Genomic DNA, 15,918 nt, shown 5'->3' with positions numbered 1-15,918 from the left:
TGAATAAGGGTGGCCAACCAGACGAGACGAAAAAAAGGTCTTAGTCCGGCGTGGATCAAGGTCTCGCGGCGGGCCGGGCGACAGCCGTGCATTAGCGCCCAGATCTTTTCGGAAGCCCAGTCACCCGATTCGGGTAGGGCCCGAGGGCCCCAGCCTCCGCTTTCCGCCCAACCTCTCCATCCTCTTAACATCCCCAACCTCGTGTCTGCTAAGAGAGAACCTGGGTCGACTCTTCTACCGGCCCGTCCGCTCATTGCCAGCTTTCCTTTCTTTTTAACATGACCTCCTGGCTTCGCCGATTGTCGAGGGATCGCTCATCCAAAGATCACGGCGATCTCCCCATGCCTTCGCGCCCGATGCCGCACAATGTAGACAGTTCCCCTACACAACCTTACAAAGATACCCAATACTCTTCAGACTTTAATTCTCAGGACAAATTGCAGACATATCGACCAGCTACTGCAGGCGAACCATCTTACAGCCAAATGCATCCAGCTCCGTTGCAAACAACTCACGATCCAGAACCAAGAGGCCGCAGCATGGACCCGGCGCCAGACCCCTTGACCAAAGCCTTCAATGACGCAATCCGGCCTTACAAAGAGGAGATAGAAGACCTCCGCGGGCAGGTGGAAGACGCTGCCTATCGTCTACAAACACTGGAGGACGAGCGCGCAGACATGCACGCGTGGATCGACAAACGTGGTCTCCGCGCCGGTAAGCGCACTACTTTCCAATTAAATTGAGTCTGCTAACGCTATCTCCATAGACGTGCCTCCCTCGATCTCTTCAGCAATGAACGTTGACCCTGCCGCTGCCGCTACGCTCAACTACCAACTCGACCGCAAAATGACCGTTTTGAACCATGACCTACACCGATTGCAGGATTCCGTCTCGACTCACCTTCCTACCGCAACATTTGCTTCTACACTGGCGCAATTGATCCCACCAGTTGAGGAGCTCTCGCGCCTGCCCGGCGGCTCCCCGCTTGCTTTTGAGCTCCTTATCAAGCTCGGCGGCAATTTGAACTCGCATGGCGGAGATGAAGGCTGGAACAACGACGCAGACTCTGCATCGCGCGCAGACTTCTACGCACGATTGGATGAATGCATGATGGACGTGGTTAAGATGCGGTTGAAGGATTCTGACAGCGCAACTGGGAATGGTGGCGTAGGGGGCACACATCCCGAGGACGCTCCTCATGTGCAAAATGGAGGAGTATCACAAGGAGAGAACTGGCAAGTTGGGAGAGACATTAAGCGATTGGAGAAGACAGGCCAATTTCTAAGGAGTAAATTAGGATTGAGGGAGTACTTTCCCAGAAGCTTAGAGATCATGAGGCGCGGCGAGGGAGCGAGAATGGAGAGGAGCTTGCCCTTGCAGGGGCGTGCGTAATCAGGAAGACGATCTTTTTAGGCTAGCGACCTCAAAATGGCTTGCGAGCGGCACCATACATCTTATGAACGACGATACGATCATGGTTGAAGAATTTCGGTTAAGCTGCATTCCACTACGAATAGACAACGAACAGATACGGTATGGCGACCTCGAAGACATAAAAGTGTGCAGGGCTGGGTTTAGGCTCTGGTGGATTCAGAAAATAATGCAATTTGTAATTTGGGAGAAATTCCTCGCTTCAAAGCGGAGCTTCAAGTCGAATATGTACCTTCTTCATAGCATACACCGTCTCTCTAATGATCAACTAATTTTGCAAGACGCCAGTATCTAATACCACTACTCGTCATCATCTGATGGAACTCCTCCTTTTCTGGGTTTACTCTGCACCATCGTACCTGTGTAACCCTCTGATGAGATTCCCGTTATTGGCTCCGTCTTTTGATTCTGTGATGGGGTGCATATGTCAGCGAGGAGATCTAAGTAGTCCAGCATCCGGGAGGCTGAAAGCCTGAGGCAGCAATATCTATGCACTAGGCCCGAAGAGGGCGTGCAGAGATCACTTACCTTAAGATAGTCGTTTGTCATTTCCTGCCACTGTGCATTCATTGTTTTCGGAGGTTCCCTTGCAAACTGCCCAATTACAACGAAGATGACGAGGGCGAGAGCAACAGCGGCCGTTGTCCATTTGAATATATACATGTCCATTCCTGGGGGATAGTCGGAGCGGGGACCGTGGGGTCCGAATGCTATCCAGAACGCTGGTGAGATTGAGCGTTAGCATCACACACTTTGTAGATGTAGCTTGATATAATCCGTTGCGTGCTTGGGTACTGCGCAGTCATTGTCCTTCCAGATTGCATGATCGGAGCCATTTCCTAAGGTTCTCCTATTCTCAACAGCGCATGACAGGGCCACATACCAGCTTTCCGTTCCGATAATGTCAGTTCATGCCAGTCGCCTTTCATCCGATCCCGCAATGACATCCAAAGCTCAGCTTGCTCCTGGGGAGGCATGGTCTCCCATCTCTTCTCAATATTTGCTAGAGTTGGATTCGAGATAGCGTGAGTTGTCGCCAATCGCGTCTGCAATGACGATCGCAACCTCAAGCATGCTGAAATCGGATTTGCCGGTGTGCTGGGAAGTGGATGTATTGGAAGAGTCCTCGAAGGACAGGAGCTACGAAGTGCTCTAGGGAGCGACCGGAGCATGTTGGGAGGCCGCTGCTAGGGTGGTGACGACGGCGATAGGTAGGGACTACTTCGAAGGAGAGAGTCGCAGCTCCACGTCGCCTGTGTCGATCAATTGGGTCGCATCTGCTGGCAACAGCAACTCGGAGTTGGGCATGTAGCAATGATTCTTTACACTTTTAGGCGATTTTTGCTAGCGCGCCAAGACTAAAATGTTACTTCCGACATCTTCTCGTTCCCTAACAGCTGTTTGCATATCAATTGCTTCACATTCCTTTCCACTCCACTCCCTCTAGACTTTCTGCTCTTAACGTCCATTATGTGGAAGAGGTCAGAAGCTTCTGATGCAGTTTCGTGACCATGCTAACCAAGTTATTGTAACAGCGGCCTTTCAAGAGCTCTGCGAACCTCCTCACTGCCACGGCCTACACCAGCTCGACACGCGTTTCAACCGATCAGAAAGAACCTTACGCCCGCTTTAGGGGCAAGATTCGCAAGCTCTGTTGGGGATGGCAAAATACATCAGGTCATTGGAGCTGTTGTCGACGGTAAGGAAAACCCCTCACAAGACAGGAAGCCGCTTGATTGCGAAGGTTATGGACCGTTGACCCAGTTTCCACCCTTTAGTCAAGTTTGATACAGATTCGTTACCACCTATTCTCAACGCTTTAGAAACCGAAAATGTTGGCCAGAAGCTCGTCCTCGAAGTATCTGTGAGTACATACAATCGCTGGCCGAAACTTATGCTCATGTCTGTCAGCAACATCTCGGTGAGAACGTTGTTCGGGCGATTGCTATGGACGGCACCGAGGGATTGGTCAGAGGACGTTCTGTTCGTGATACGGGGTCACCAATTATGATCCCCGTTGGACCCGGCACACTTGGGCGCATCATCAATGTCACAGGGGATCCAATTGATGAGCGAGGACCTATCAAACATACCCTGAAGAAGCCGATTCACGCCGATGCTCCAGAGTTCATTAGCCAATCTACTTCGGCAGAAGTACTTGTCACGGGAATCAAGGTCGTCGATCTGCTTGCCCCATACGCTCGTGGTGGTAAAATTGGTCTTTTCGGTGGTGCTGGTGTCGGCAAGACTGTGTTCATTCAGGAATTGATTGTACGACATCAACACAGGCTCTTCGGATCATATGCTAACGATACTAGAACAACATTGCCAAGGCTCATGGTGGTTATTCTGTATTCACAGGCGTCGGGGAGCGCACTCGCGAGGGTAATGACTTATACCACGAAATGCAGGAAACGCAAGTCATCCAGCTTGACGGCGAGTCTAAAGTCGCACTTGTGTTTGGACAAATGAACGAGCCTCCAGGGGCCCGCGCTCGTGTGGCTCTGACAGGCTTGACCGTCGCTGAGTACTTCCGAGACGAGGAAGGCCAAGATGGTAACCTTGTTTCTCGCCATTCGATTGCTTTGTGCTTACCGATCTAGTGCTACTTTTCATTGATAACATATTCCGTTTCACACAAGCTGGATCCGAGGTATCCGCTCTCCTAGGTCGCATTCCTTCTGCCGTCGGCTACCAGCCCACCCTCGCTGTCGACATGGGTCTCATGCAAGAACGAATCACCACCACAGACAAAGGCTCCATTACGTCGGTGCAGGCCGTCTACGTACCTGCTGATGACTTGACGGATCCGGCTCCAGCTACCACCTTCGCCCATCTAGACGCCACTACCGTCTTGTCCCGTGGAATCTCAGAATTGGGTATTTATCCAGCTGTTGATCCGCTTGACAGCAAGTCTCGTATGCTTGATCCCAGGGTCGTAGGCGAAGATCACTACCAAACTGCCTCCCGTGTGCAACAAATGTTGCAAGAATATAAGTCGTTGCAGGATATCATCGCCATTTTGGGCATGGACGAATTATCCGAGGCTGACAAACTGACCGTTGAGCGTGCCAGAAAGCTGCAAAGATTCTTGAGCCAGCCATTCACTGTTGCGCAAGTGTTCACTGGTATTGAGGGTAAATTGGTCGATTTGAAGGATACGATTGCTAGTTTCAAGGCAATCATGAACGGAGAGGGTGACGATCTTCCAGAAGGTGCTTTCTATATGGTCGGTGACTTCGAGTCTGCGCGCCAAAAGGGGGAGAAGATCCTCGCAGATTTGGAGAAGGGTAATTAGTCCGTTGTACATGAGGCTATGACCTTGTTGTTCTATTGGCTTTCCATTTTGAGCATAAGTCCTCTATGGGAACAAAAGCCACAAATGAGAATAAGGAGTCTGTGTAATCGCATCTTGTTGGAGGATAGTGTATCTACTTAGGGCAACACAATGTAACATCTTCCTTTCCACTCGCTCTTCGCTACCTCCCCTCACCGTTGCAGAAGCCTGTTGCAAGCGCGTGACAAGAACTGTGAGGCTTTGCGAGAGGATCATCTGGAGCGAGACAACCAGGTTTAGATTGCCATGTTGATGAGCGGGGTGGCAATTGTCTTCCCTCCACGCAACCCAGCGCCATCTCCGGCACCTTCCTCTTCCCATTGACCCGACTCAACAGCCAATCCGTCACGCTGACCACCCTACTCGTCCGATCCAAAGGTCCGCTCTCCTCCGCATGCTCGATCGTATGCGTCAGAATCCTGCCCTCCTCATCGAACTCGAAGATGAAGAGCCCGCAGAACTCCTCATCATCTCTCGCGTCGCCGCCCAACCATTCCGTGATCTTATCCACTTGCTCACTCCCTCCGATGCCTCGGTACAGCGCGCCCATCCCTTTTCCTTTAGTCTTGCCACAGGTCTTCCAGCGCACGATGAGGCGCTCGTTGTGCACTGAGGTGCCGGTGTCGGTGATGTTAGAAGAGGAGCCGTGTTTTACCATGCGCTCGGAAATGATGATCAATTTTACGTTTCCGAGGATGGGAACACGGCCCCAGGCCATGGGGGCAGTCCAGAGGGCGGCATGGTAGGGGACTCTGCCAGTGACTGTTGGGAGGTGGGGGTGCGTCGAGGGGAATAGGTGGAGAGTAATGTGGGGGGAAAGTATTTTCTGTGGCAATGGGGAAGCCAGGAGGCTAGGAAGGCGAGATTGGAGCGTACTGAGTGCTGTTGAAATTGTTAGCGAATTGCATATTGATGGGAGTGGCGGAGGGGAAGGTGGGGAACGACTTTTGCCCAGCTTTAACGTCCGCTGACTTGGTGGACTCATGTCCTTGAATTTGAGATCATCATGGACTTGACGTGGGGGTCCTGATGGTGTGAACCACATTTCCTGAGATAGTTCATGATCTGGTCGGACTTGAGCGAGGTTCCGGGATGGTATTGAAGCTCTGATCCATGGGTGAGGGAGACGCTTGAAGAGCGCATTCGAGTTTGACTTGATGAAGGGCCCTTGGGAGCGGAGTGAAGAGTAGAGTGTCTTGCCCAAGGACTTATTCGTCATCGAAAAATGAACATGTTGATATCTTGGGAGTGAGGAAGGAAATTGCAGCGAGGTCATCCAGTGACCCGCACGAGCACGTGACATTCAACTTTCTTGGCCTGGCACTAGTCTTTCTCTTTCACTTTCACTTTCACTTTCACCTTCAGCCGGAAATCCTGAGCGTTTGAAAGTCTGTTAGTGAAGAGTTAAGACTGGAAAAGGGTGAGGTAAAGATAGAAACCTCAAATGTAACGGCACTGGCGGAGTGGCCATTAATTATTGTCCACAAAGCCTTGCGTAGTAACGCAGTGTATTATCGACACAGCCTTCATTCTCGCGAGCGTTCTGATAATCAAAGGCGATAATACAAAGAGCATGACGTGAGAAAGTACGCCTCCGCAAGACAAGTGGTGGGATCTATGCAAGCAGCAGTTTCGTCTTTTTCAACGACAGCGCCCGACGAAGAACTGTTTGCGGATTTTTGCGAGCCGACGTTTCCTGGTATATGCGTGGCCGGTTCCCTAAGAATGGTAATGTCGAGTAGAAGATAGAGAGAATGAACGGATGGGTAAGAAGGAAGACTACTTTTTTCCTTCTGGAAACGCGAGGGTAGAAGACTTCGGAAAAAGGCCAAATAGACAAATCAATTTCATACGAGTATTAAGATGTCAGTAACACTCTTGAACAAGCGCCCTGCTTCTGCTCAAAGTCTTAGCAACACTTTCCTGATTTCTGTTCTGTTTCCGCCGATTTGCTGATCTCCAATACTTTCCTCTCCCCAATTGGATTCTGGCCGCCGTCCCCATTATCAAGCGCTTTGCTTGAGACGATTCGGTAAATTTCTATAGATGTATTAGCCCGGGTTTTCATTGAGATCCAAGGCGCCTTTGCTTACCAGTGAGGATGTTTTGAAATGCTAATTCAACGTTGCTTGCATCCAAGGCTGAGGTCTCGATGAACGAGAGATTGTTTTCGCCTATTGAGAACTTAGCACACTTGCTCTGTAGCACCAGTGCAAATTTCCAAGATTAGCACATACTTGCAAATCCCTTTGCTTCCTCTGTAGGGACTGCCCGTAGGTGCCTTAAGTCGCTCTTATTGCCCACCAGCATGATGACGATGTTGGCATCCGCATGATCCCTCAACTCTTTCAGCCACCGCTGTACGTTCTCGTATGTCTGGTGTTTGCTAATATCATATACCAGAAGTGCCCCTACTGCACCCCTGTAGTATGCTGACGTGATGGCACGGTACCGTTCCTGCCCTGCAGTGTCCCATATCTGCGCTTTGATTGTCTTCGCATCGACTTGTATGGAGCGGGTGGCGAACTCGACCCCGATTGTTGATTTACTATCAAGATTGAACTCGTTGCGTGTGAAACGGGATAGTAGGTTCGATTTGCCGACGCCGGAGTCTCCTATCAGGACGACTAGAGATTCGGGGTGATCAGTACACGCCTAGAGCCCGCCCAAGCTCAACAAGCTCTGGTTCATATCGAGTACGGTACCTTTGAATAGGAACTATACAGATATTAGTATGACGCAATATCAGGTCTCAACCATAGGCCTCACATCGTATTCATCATTAGCCATAGTAAGAGAGTGTTCAAAGGGACGGACGAAGGGTGGGTGCCGAGATCCGTGATCTCAAGAGAGCAGCTCGGAGGATCAAAAGAAGTCGGAAGATGGAAGATGATATAGTTGATCAAACCTACAGCAGGAGATGTGCTTCACAATGACTGCTGGCATGACAAGAACAAAAATTTAAGGATGCCTGGATACCATTTGTCGAAAGCCCAAATACCACTTTGGGAAAGGCGTGCGGTTTAGCACGGGCCGAAATCTTGGCAACCTAAAAATCAACGCACCTTGGCACCTTGGCACATGGTATCACGAGCTTACCGCAACTCTTCCATCTCTTTGAATGCAGAGGATGATTCTTCCACGTGCGCAGTCTGATAATGTGCATTAAGGGTCTCTGTTGCTATTCAATCCGAATGAAATACTCCATAGCATGCACAATTGGAAGTAAATGTGCGATAGTTGACCCCTGTGAGAATTACGGTTTGAACATTGAAAAAGTATCATTGCAATTTACTATCAGGTCGCTTGGTTCACAGTATCATCATACTGGAGACCGGGTTATATGGTAGTTCAAGAAATCATGCCTTGTAATCATCAAAACTCTCAGTCCAAGCGAACGGTGACATCTCTCAATCTCTTAATAGACCTGTTTAACTTCTTGCTCTTTCTAGTCTTGCGTCCTCATGCCGGCCGGTCATTTGGTGCATTCGGCAAGTTGCAAGCAGTTGAGAGTGACGCGCTTGGTAAAGTAGCGGTCACCTACAAGATTAGTTTCGCCTTCCAATCCAGTTTCTCCAGCTCGCAGTGCTCCTGAAGAAAACACATGCCTGCGTTTACGCCCTCAATCGCACTCGTTGCTTTGCCCATTGGCAGCGCAAAGCCGTCTTTGGTGTAGTCTTTCAAGTCAATGCTGTCCTGCGCTTTCCCCTTGCCTGGAACCTGTCTTGCCTTTCCCCACGTTTTAGGAAAATGTTTTTGCAAATCGGGCAACCAGAGGTTTGCGTAGCCCTCAGGCCACAGCTTCTCAGTTCTCATTTCATTTTCTACATATTCTTTGATGAAAGCGTGATTTTTCTGCAAAGGGGGCTCGTCGCCCTGTGCGTACTGTTCGCGAAGAATTGCTCGGAAGTGAATTGTTTCGTAATTATGTATCACGTCGCGTGTTAGGCCTTCGAGCTGGCAGAGGAGACCGAAAAGGTATGGATACGAGCTTGCTTTGAAGGTGAGGCTTCCTAGAAGTGGTAGTACAGTTTTCCACTGTGACGTGTGACCAGGCAAGCCTTCTCGTCGAGGAGGTTCATCGAGTACCGCAGCCGCAAGAATGAAGGCCAGCACTGCTTCAGTACCCAAGACTAGGCCGATCTTAACGTCGTCCTCGGTGCGGCTTTCAGGCTTCAAGTATCTGTCAGCTTCGTGTTTAAGGTCTCGACCTATGTTAGCAAGCCGGAGCATCTCAGCACGATACTCTACTCGCAGTCGCTCTTGCTTCGACGGAGATTCTTTGTCAGCTACACTAGGCGTACCATGTCGACTTTGGCCTTGGGGTGTTGTCGCAAGACTTTGGCCTGAACCTGCGCGTCGCATTGCGGCTGATGTCGGACGAGCGTCTAGGCGTGGTTTCTGAGCGCTGAGAGGTCTAGTTGTTGGTGGTGATGATCCTGGTGGCAATGGTGTCTCGGCGTGCAGTGTCGAGGAGTCTGAACCGCGCCGCCGTTTCCTGGCCGTGCCTTCCTCAAAACAAATTCTCTCCCGTTTCAAACTTGGTAAGGCCGGCTCCTTGGAAGGTGTGAAAGACGCACGGTGCTCTGGCGAGATCTTTCTCTCCCAGTGCACCTTGTTAGGCGTCGGTCTCAAATTGAGGTACTGACTCAGCTCTCGACGACTTTGCTTTCGCTTGATTCTTAGCTTTACAATCAATGATACTTTTCTCATCTTTTCGGTGGGTCGGAGATCCTCATTTTCGCGAAGCTTGGAAGGGTTTGAGACTCCATTAAGATGATTTGCCCTATCAGCTGCGGCTGGAGAGACACCCTTTTTCGATTCTTTGGCTGTTTCTCCAGGCGCCTTGACGCGATCAGTTCCAGAGGGAGCATGCAATGATGGACTTTTCGCTCGATTTAGAGAATTCGCATTTTGGTCGGCCGCTTTCTGTACCTTAGCTTTGAGTTCAAGAATCGCTTCCTCCACGTCTTTTGGTAATGTAGGAGATAGCAAAGGCGGTAGCCTGTACGCTTCGGCGGTCGGCAGGGTCGGTGAAAGCATTGGAGGAAGTTTTGGCGATCTATCTTTCTTGCTGGTTTCCTTGGCCGATGCTGGCCGGCTAGCCGTAATATCTGTATCTTCAACTAAGTACGGCGCAGCTTTAGGCTTCTCCTGCGAAGGATCATTGGCATATGAGGACTTGTTAACATCATCAGCTGTCTTGACCTGCTGCTCGGATAGGTCCTGTGACTTCTGGGTTGACTCTTCCAATTGAGTGATAACATTGTTTTCAGAGGATAGTCGCCGCTTCTTCGCGGGTGGCGATGGAGTAGCAGACACGCCCGGTGGCATGTGTTCAAGAGACTGTCTATTTACCACTGGCTGCTTTACCGTTCTACGTTGTTGACCTGGCTGATTTTGCCCAATTGGGGAGCGAGACGGCTTTTCGCTATCTGTAGGGTTCTGACCATTGGTCTTTGCAGCATGTGGCTCAATATCATGCTGCCGTTCAACCGGACCGTTCGCTTCTCCTTTCGCCAATTCCTTTGTTTTCTGTTGTGGAGCAGCATCCTTGCCTACGCTCTTGCTCTTCTCTCGGTTCAAATACTCAGTGAAATTCAACTTTTTCACCGGCTGACTCTGTCCTGGAGTATGAGCGCTACTTGCTCGACTCAGGGGCCTCTCCGGTGCAGGGATACCTCCGTTTCCATCATCCCACAGCCCCAAGGAATGTAGCATACCCTCTGGCGATTGACGGAAGGTCATATATTGCAGCTCTTGTTCGCCAGGCACTAATGGCGTTCCACGTAGCCAGTACGGTGATGAGTGGGTCTTAGAGATTGGGTTGCCGTTGTCTCGTGGAGTGCGGAGGATATAGGGTGTATTGGGGAGAATGTCCTTAATGATTTCATCGAGCTGGGCGTCGATAGCGCTTTTTATTCTTGCGAATTTAGTTCTTTTGGCTGACCCTGGCGGTGTCTGTGCGGGATGTTTGCCTTGAGTTGAGGACACTGACATTGCCAGTCGAGGTCGGCGTTCCAAGCGGTATCGGTCAAGGTACTCAATCCATCTCCAAACGTAGATCAATGTACTGCACGACTTGATAGAGCCATTGGGTATCTTTTATAAGCCTGTATTCTCAAGAAGATCTATTTCGACATGTCGACTGCATTTGTCAAAGCTGCTCGACCTGTGACGATTGTGGTTGCGACTGAGGAGTAGATGGCAATTGTTTGATAAAGCTGTGTAGGTTGCAGCATTGAATCAGTATCGTAGAGCAGTCTCAAAGAAACATTGCCGGGATACACGTCGCCGTGGCCGTGACCATAAGGCGCAATAATCGAGTACTGGAAGCCACTGGTGGCTGGTGTGCAGCACCCGGGGTCTAAATGGTATCTGTATTGGCTAATTAATGTGAGCTGGGCCTGACTTCTGCGGTCATGCAGCTCCTGTTGCGCACAGCACTAACCAGTATCGAACAAAGACTTGACTTTATGGGCCTGATCAGCCGCGACGATGGGCTGAAAGGCTGATATGGATGGCACCACGCTAGCGGCTGTCATGCAGCGGCTTTATTGTTCCGCAGGATGTGGCTGATGCACTAATAAGGCCAAAGTGATAAGTCTCAATCTAACGCGCAGTCGATATACCAAGCGCATCCATGCAAATCCAGCGAGGACTCTCTCGGCCAGATTGCTCGAGGTGCACCGGTCAAAGCTCACTATCAATGCGTTGGAAGACTGTACCGAATTAGGCAATAGAATTTGGGTCTAAATGTGTCTGACTACGGGCGAAAGACGGGCCGTACGCGTCTGCCAAGCCCATGCGTGTCATTTTGTTGAAAATTGTAAATCGGGGCAGCTCCAAAAGGCCAGTACACGTTATCGAACGTACAATTGATGGCTGACTTGCAAGACCTGGAGATCCAGATAACTAGTATTATTTGACGTGCTACACGAGGCGCCGCTGGGCGGAGAAGAAGCAAATACTCGCGCAATTATGAACATTTTCCGCATTCTAGGTAACCAATCATACCTATCGATACTTCTTGCAGGACACAAGCTTGGAGAATCTGCGCTGACGATGCTATCATCCAAGCGGACTTGTCCCACCTCATCTCCATCCTCATCCTCCTCCAAAAGATGCGATCCTCCCATGTACGTTCTCCAAGAGCTCCCCCTTCAATTGGCCCTTCCTGACAGCCATTCAGAGCTGCTCCGGCATATCCTTCAAATCGCAAGCGCTCTATATGATTGTCTACTCGACCAGATATCTCGGTATGTCTCGCAGTCAGCAGGTTTTATCTCTAAGAGCCTCTCCTACCCTAGCGCATCCGCAACATCTGCTTACCCCCTTTCTCCAAACATAGACATCTTCTGGACATTGACTTCAGGCTCACTCTACAACACCATCTTCAAGCTTCTCTTCCTCTCCGCCCAAGCCTACACCGTCTATCTCATGCTGAATGACTACAAACCAACCCACGACCCTAACATCGATACCTTTAAAGTCGAGTATCTCCTAGGCGGCTCAGCCGTCCTCGGTATCCTCTTTCCCTACAAATACGAGATCTCTGAGATCTTATGGGCATTTTCTATCTGGCTTGAATCTGTCGCAATCTTACCGCAACTGTTCATGTTGCAACGGACAGGCGAAGCAGAGACAATAACGACACACTATTTGTTTGCGTTGGGGCTGTACAGGGCGCTATATATCCCGAATTGGCTGTACAGGTATTTTGCTGAGGGTTACGTGGACCAGATACCATGGATCGCAGGGGTGGTGCAGACGGTGCTGTACTCGGATTTCTTCTGGATATATTATACGAAGTAGGCCCCCCTTGAATCTAAAGTCTGTCGCTGCAATAGACGAGATTGTGAAGTGTTTGTACGGACCTGGAGCTGACTTCTTGATGTAGGGTGTTGCAGGGTAAGCGCTTCAATTTGCCGGTGTGATGGGGAATGCTGGGATGAGACCAAGGGAAAAGCATTGAGCGGATGGGCACCATCAATAGCATCGCATTATTTACTGGGGAAAGTAGACCAAAACGTTCTTGTAGTTGTAGTATGATACCGTTTTTCGATTCTTGAACTTGTCTTAACAAGTATTCCTGACGAATCACTCTGATCAAATATTTATACAACGCTTTGTCGCCTCAAGCCATGGGAATAGGCAAGCTGCAACAGCATGATCGGAATTTAATTGCCTTGCTCACGAATGCAGTCTCATAAGCTCAGATTCCTCCTCCCCTTCGTCGTCTTGGTCTGCCACTTCCCCCTGTCGTAAAATGTGGATTTTGTCCCACGCACGCAGTATTACAAACATATCCATAGAAGAAGCGATAATGATCGTAGCTTCGGCAACATGACTTTGGGTAAGCCGATGGCCGCTGTCCAAATTTTCATTTACCGTTTACTTGTATGAAGAGTAAATACACAACATTCAGCGTCAATATTCTCGCAAAGTCAATTTCTTGCCCACGGTCGGTCGCCGAGGAAATGAGTTCTCGTTAGGCCGGTCCTTCTCGTCTTGGTTTGCCTTGAGCGCCTGTAGCAGCATTCCAGCATCGAAGAAACCATCTGAAGGCAGAAAATTAGCATCATATCCCCAAAGCAATTTCTCAACATAGCAAAGTGCAAAAGGGAGAAAATAAAGGAGACTACTCACAACCTCCCAGCCCATCCTCATCATCCTCAACCTCTTCATCCCCATGATCCTGACTTCCCACTTCCTTTCCTTGCCCCACCACTCGTCCCTTCCTTCCCAACACTTCAACCCTCTCTGCCTCTCTCGCCCGACTAGCATGCTTACTCTTCGTCCCTCCCCCACCTCCCCTCAGCAACTTCCTAATCTCCTGGAAATAGCTCTCAATAGCGTCCACAAATCTCTTGGTCTGCCGATGCTTACTGCTCGCGCAAATACTGACAGTGTCATCTTTGATAATGTAGCCGATACCGAAACCCTCTCCGGAAGTGGGGCCGAAGCCGAAATGGCGTAGTGCAGGGTTGCCGCAGTTGGAGGTGGATAGGATGGTATTGTTGATTTTGTCCCAACCGGCGTCGGCGAAAAGGGCGGGCATTGCCTGGGAGGGCTGATGTTGGCGGCGCGAAGGGCTCCGTGAGCTATCGATTGGGTTGGCATCGTTGTCCGAGCCTTTACTAAGGGAGCGGCGACGATTTGGCGATGAGGTAGAGTCTTCTGTCGGGCTGGCATAGCCGTCACTGCTAAATCCGTTGCTCGATGCGGCTTCGGCGCCATCTTCGTCTACAGCGCGTTGCCAGACGCAGTACAGAGCGTACAAATGCCGGTCCTGGCCTTGGGCCTTGGCACAGTCTTTGGTGCGCTTGGTATGCTGATCGCAGGCCTTGCGAAGCTTCTCAATCTTTTCTGCTGGTGACTTCTCGGCCCAGAAGGTGCGCACGAAGTCGGCAGATTCAAGGGAGATTGCACGAATAGCTTCAGTGCGTCCATGAAGGAAGACCTTTGTCATTGCTGGCTCGTACGTGTTCTCGACGCGGCCATAAAGGCCGTAGTAAGCGGCTTGAAAGGCCATCTGCACAAAGGCATCCGGTGAAAACCCCATAGATGTCATGAAGTTTTTCCCGTAACCTCCAAATTCGAGAGTCTGGAATTCGTTCTGCTGGATAAGGTCTGCGAGGCGGGTTTCTGCAAAACGCAAGGCAGTGGACAATTCAGGCAACATATCCCATTCGAGTTTATGCGGTGTGGTAGAAACATCTCCGAAAGATTCAGGATCTCGTTTTGAGGGATCGGGAGAGTTAGACGCCCAAAGGGTCGGAGCAAGGCCATTTATAGATCTAGCAAAGCGAAGAATCGTGTCCGTGTATAGGTCAGACGCAAAACGAAGTACGGTATGGCCATCAACACCTGTATGCTCGAAATTGATGCCTGCAGACCCATTTTTGCAGACGATGATCTGCATCTTATCATACCAGCGATTTGTACAAGTCCCAACTTGCACACCTTTGACAACTTCTGACGTGCCACATAGCATGTTTCCGCAGAGCTCTGCTGGCGACGCTGGCTCCGTGTAATCTAGGCAGACAATAAAAATGGCAGAATCGACAGTGTTGAGACATTCGGCATTGTTGGAGTCCCCATCTCTAGTGAGCACATCCCGTAGTCCAGCCCAGATCTTTCGATTCTCGGTGCTCAAGACTCCGAGCGCTCCCCGCGCAGCTTCTTGAGTAGGGGTCTTTTCGGCATCGTCAATAATAACCTGAAGATTGATCGCTAGATCTTTCTCTGACATGATCAGATCTGCATTGTCATCCAGGACGTCGAACCAGTAGAATTGACCTTTGCATGCCATCACCACATGTTTCGATCCGCCATCTTGGGCGATATGGCAGCCATTATCGGTCGGAACACGTGCGGTGCCGAAAAGTCTGGAGAATTGATACATACATAGAGGCTGGCCTCGAATCGTATCGGGCGGGAGCTCTTCCTTGCGAACTGCACGAACGAAGCAGAGAGCAGAGACAATCAAGGACGCTGCGCGAGTGACCTGGTTATTTCGAGCTGGCGTAGGGTCGTCCTCTAGAAGGAAGAAAGGGTTCAAATTTAGGACTACGGAATTGTCGAAATTGAGATACGAATCATACCCTGGTTTGCAGAATTAATCACTGATACTCTCATATATGTACATTCACTTACAAAACTGTTCAATGTAGCTAGTTTTTCCCGTTGCATACTTCTTCAACCTTGACTGCAGCTCAGGGCCCTCTGCCTTCAGGAATTCTTCGACCGCTGCAGCTGTATCTGCCTGCTCTCTTGCCCCCTGTAGTGGTTGCAATACATCTCGATACTTCTTCAGACTGCTTTCCAATTCCGGTATCGGCAGCTTTGGTAATTTGTCTTGATGAGCAAACGTAATTCCGGGCTTCCGAATGACACCATCCTGCGCCAAAGGCTCCTGTTGGGCAGGCGAAAAAGATTCCTTGACGCTTTGAGCAGATGCTTGCTCCATATCGCTGCCTTCGAATTTTGATTGTTCAAGCGACCCGTCAAGAGAGCCAGGCCTAGTGAATTTGTGGGCTACCATGATGAATGAGCTTTTCTTCAATGGAATGCAGGTGCAACCACGGTAGGGATAGATAGCAGCTTCAAAGCAGTGCGATAGAAGTAGTGGCAATCTTGGAGATAAT

At 50.1% G+C, this 15,918-nt stretch overlaps 6 protein-coding genes across 6 annotated transcripts; 3 read left to right on the top strand and 3 right to left on the bottom strand.

The window, feature by feature from the left end:
- Window positions 1-278: 278 nt before the first annotated feature.
- KY384_000230 (uncharacterized protein) lies at window positions 279-1,392 on the top strand (the record flags this gene model as incomplete). The annotated part of the gene is made up of 2 exons (XM_044808767.1): window positions 279-714; window positions 767-1,392. 2 exons carry the CDS (start codon window positions 279-281, stop codon window positions 1,390-1,392), a joined length of 1,062 nt encoding a protein of 353 aa, XP_044665520.1.
- A 1,509-nt stretch (window positions 1,393-2,901) lies between these two features.
- ATP2 (atp2, beta subunit of the F1 sector of mitochondrial F1F0 ATP synthase) lies at window positions 2,902-4,729 on the top strand (the record flags this gene model as incomplete). Its single annotated transcript, XM_044808766.1, has 6 exons — window positions 2,902-2,912; window positions 2,967-3,130; window positions 3,210-3,295; window positions 3,343-3,702; window positions 3,750-3,987; window positions 4,035-4,729. The coding sequence occupies 6 exons, from the start codon at window positions 2,902-2,904 to the stop codon at window positions 4,727-4,729; spliced, it is 1,554 nt and encodes a 517-aa protein (XP_044665519.1).
- A 181-nt stretch (window positions 4,730-4,910) lies between these two features.
- Window positions 4,911-7,558, bottom strand: KY384_000228 (uncharacterized protein; the record flags this gene model as incomplete). The annotated part of the gene is made up of 7 exons (XM_044808765.1): window positions 4,911-5,650; window positions 5,750-5,975; window positions 6,735-6,808; window positions 6,862-6,942; window positions 7,006-7,395; window positions 7,474-7,486; window positions 7,538-7,558. The coding sequence occupies 7 exons, from the start codon at window positions 7,556-7,558 to the stop codon at window positions 4,911-4,913; spliced, it is 1,545 nt and encodes a 514-aa protein (XP_044665518.1).
- A 750-nt stretch (window positions 7,559-8,308) lies between these two features.
- KY384_000227 (uncharacterized protein) lies at window positions 8,309-10,768 on the bottom strand (the record flags this gene model as incomplete). The annotated part of the gene is made up of 1 exon (XM_044808764.1): window positions 8,309-10,768. One exon carries the CDS (start codon window positions 10,766-10,768, stop codon window positions 8,309-8,311), a length of 2,460 nt encoding a protein of 819 aa, XP_044665517.1.
- A 981-nt stretch (window positions 10,769-11,749) lies between these two features.
- Window positions 11,750-12,705, top strand: KY384_000226 (uncharacterized protein; the record flags this gene model as incomplete). The annotated part of the gene is made up of 5 exons (XM_044808763.1): window positions 11,750-11,771; window positions 11,849-11,907; window positions 11,961-12,027; window positions 12,120-12,579; window positions 12,669-12,705. The coding sequence occupies 5 exons, from the start codon at window positions 11,750-11,752 to the stop codon at window positions 12,703-12,705; spliced, it is 645 nt and encodes a 214-aa protein (XP_044665516.1).
- A 493-nt stretch (window positions 12,706-13,198) lies between these two features.
- On the bottom strand, window positions 13,199-15,815 carry KY384_000225 (uncharacterized protein; the record flags this gene model as incomplete). The annotated part of the gene is made up of 3 exons (XM_044808762.1): window positions 13,199-13,329; window positions 13,418-15,376; window positions 15,428-15,815. 3 exons carry the CDS (start codon window positions 15,813-15,815, stop codon window positions 13,199-13,201), a joined length of 2,478 nt encoding a protein of 825 aa, XP_044665515.1.
- Between the last annotated feature and the right edge of the window lie 103 nt (window positions 15,816-15,918).

The sequence above is a fragment of the Bacidia gigantensis genome (genome assembly GCF_019456465.1).
Source record: "Bacidia gigantensis strain McMullin 20006 chromosome Unknown contig_49, whole genome shotgun sequence".
In the NCBI taxonomy this organism is placed as follows: Eukaryota; Fungi; Ascomycota; class Lecanoromycetes; order Lecanorales; family Ramalinaceae; genus Bacidia; species Bacidia gigantensis.
The sequence above is the reverse complement of the archived record's forward strand: the minus strand, read 5'-3'. Positions and strand labels throughout refer to the sequence as shown.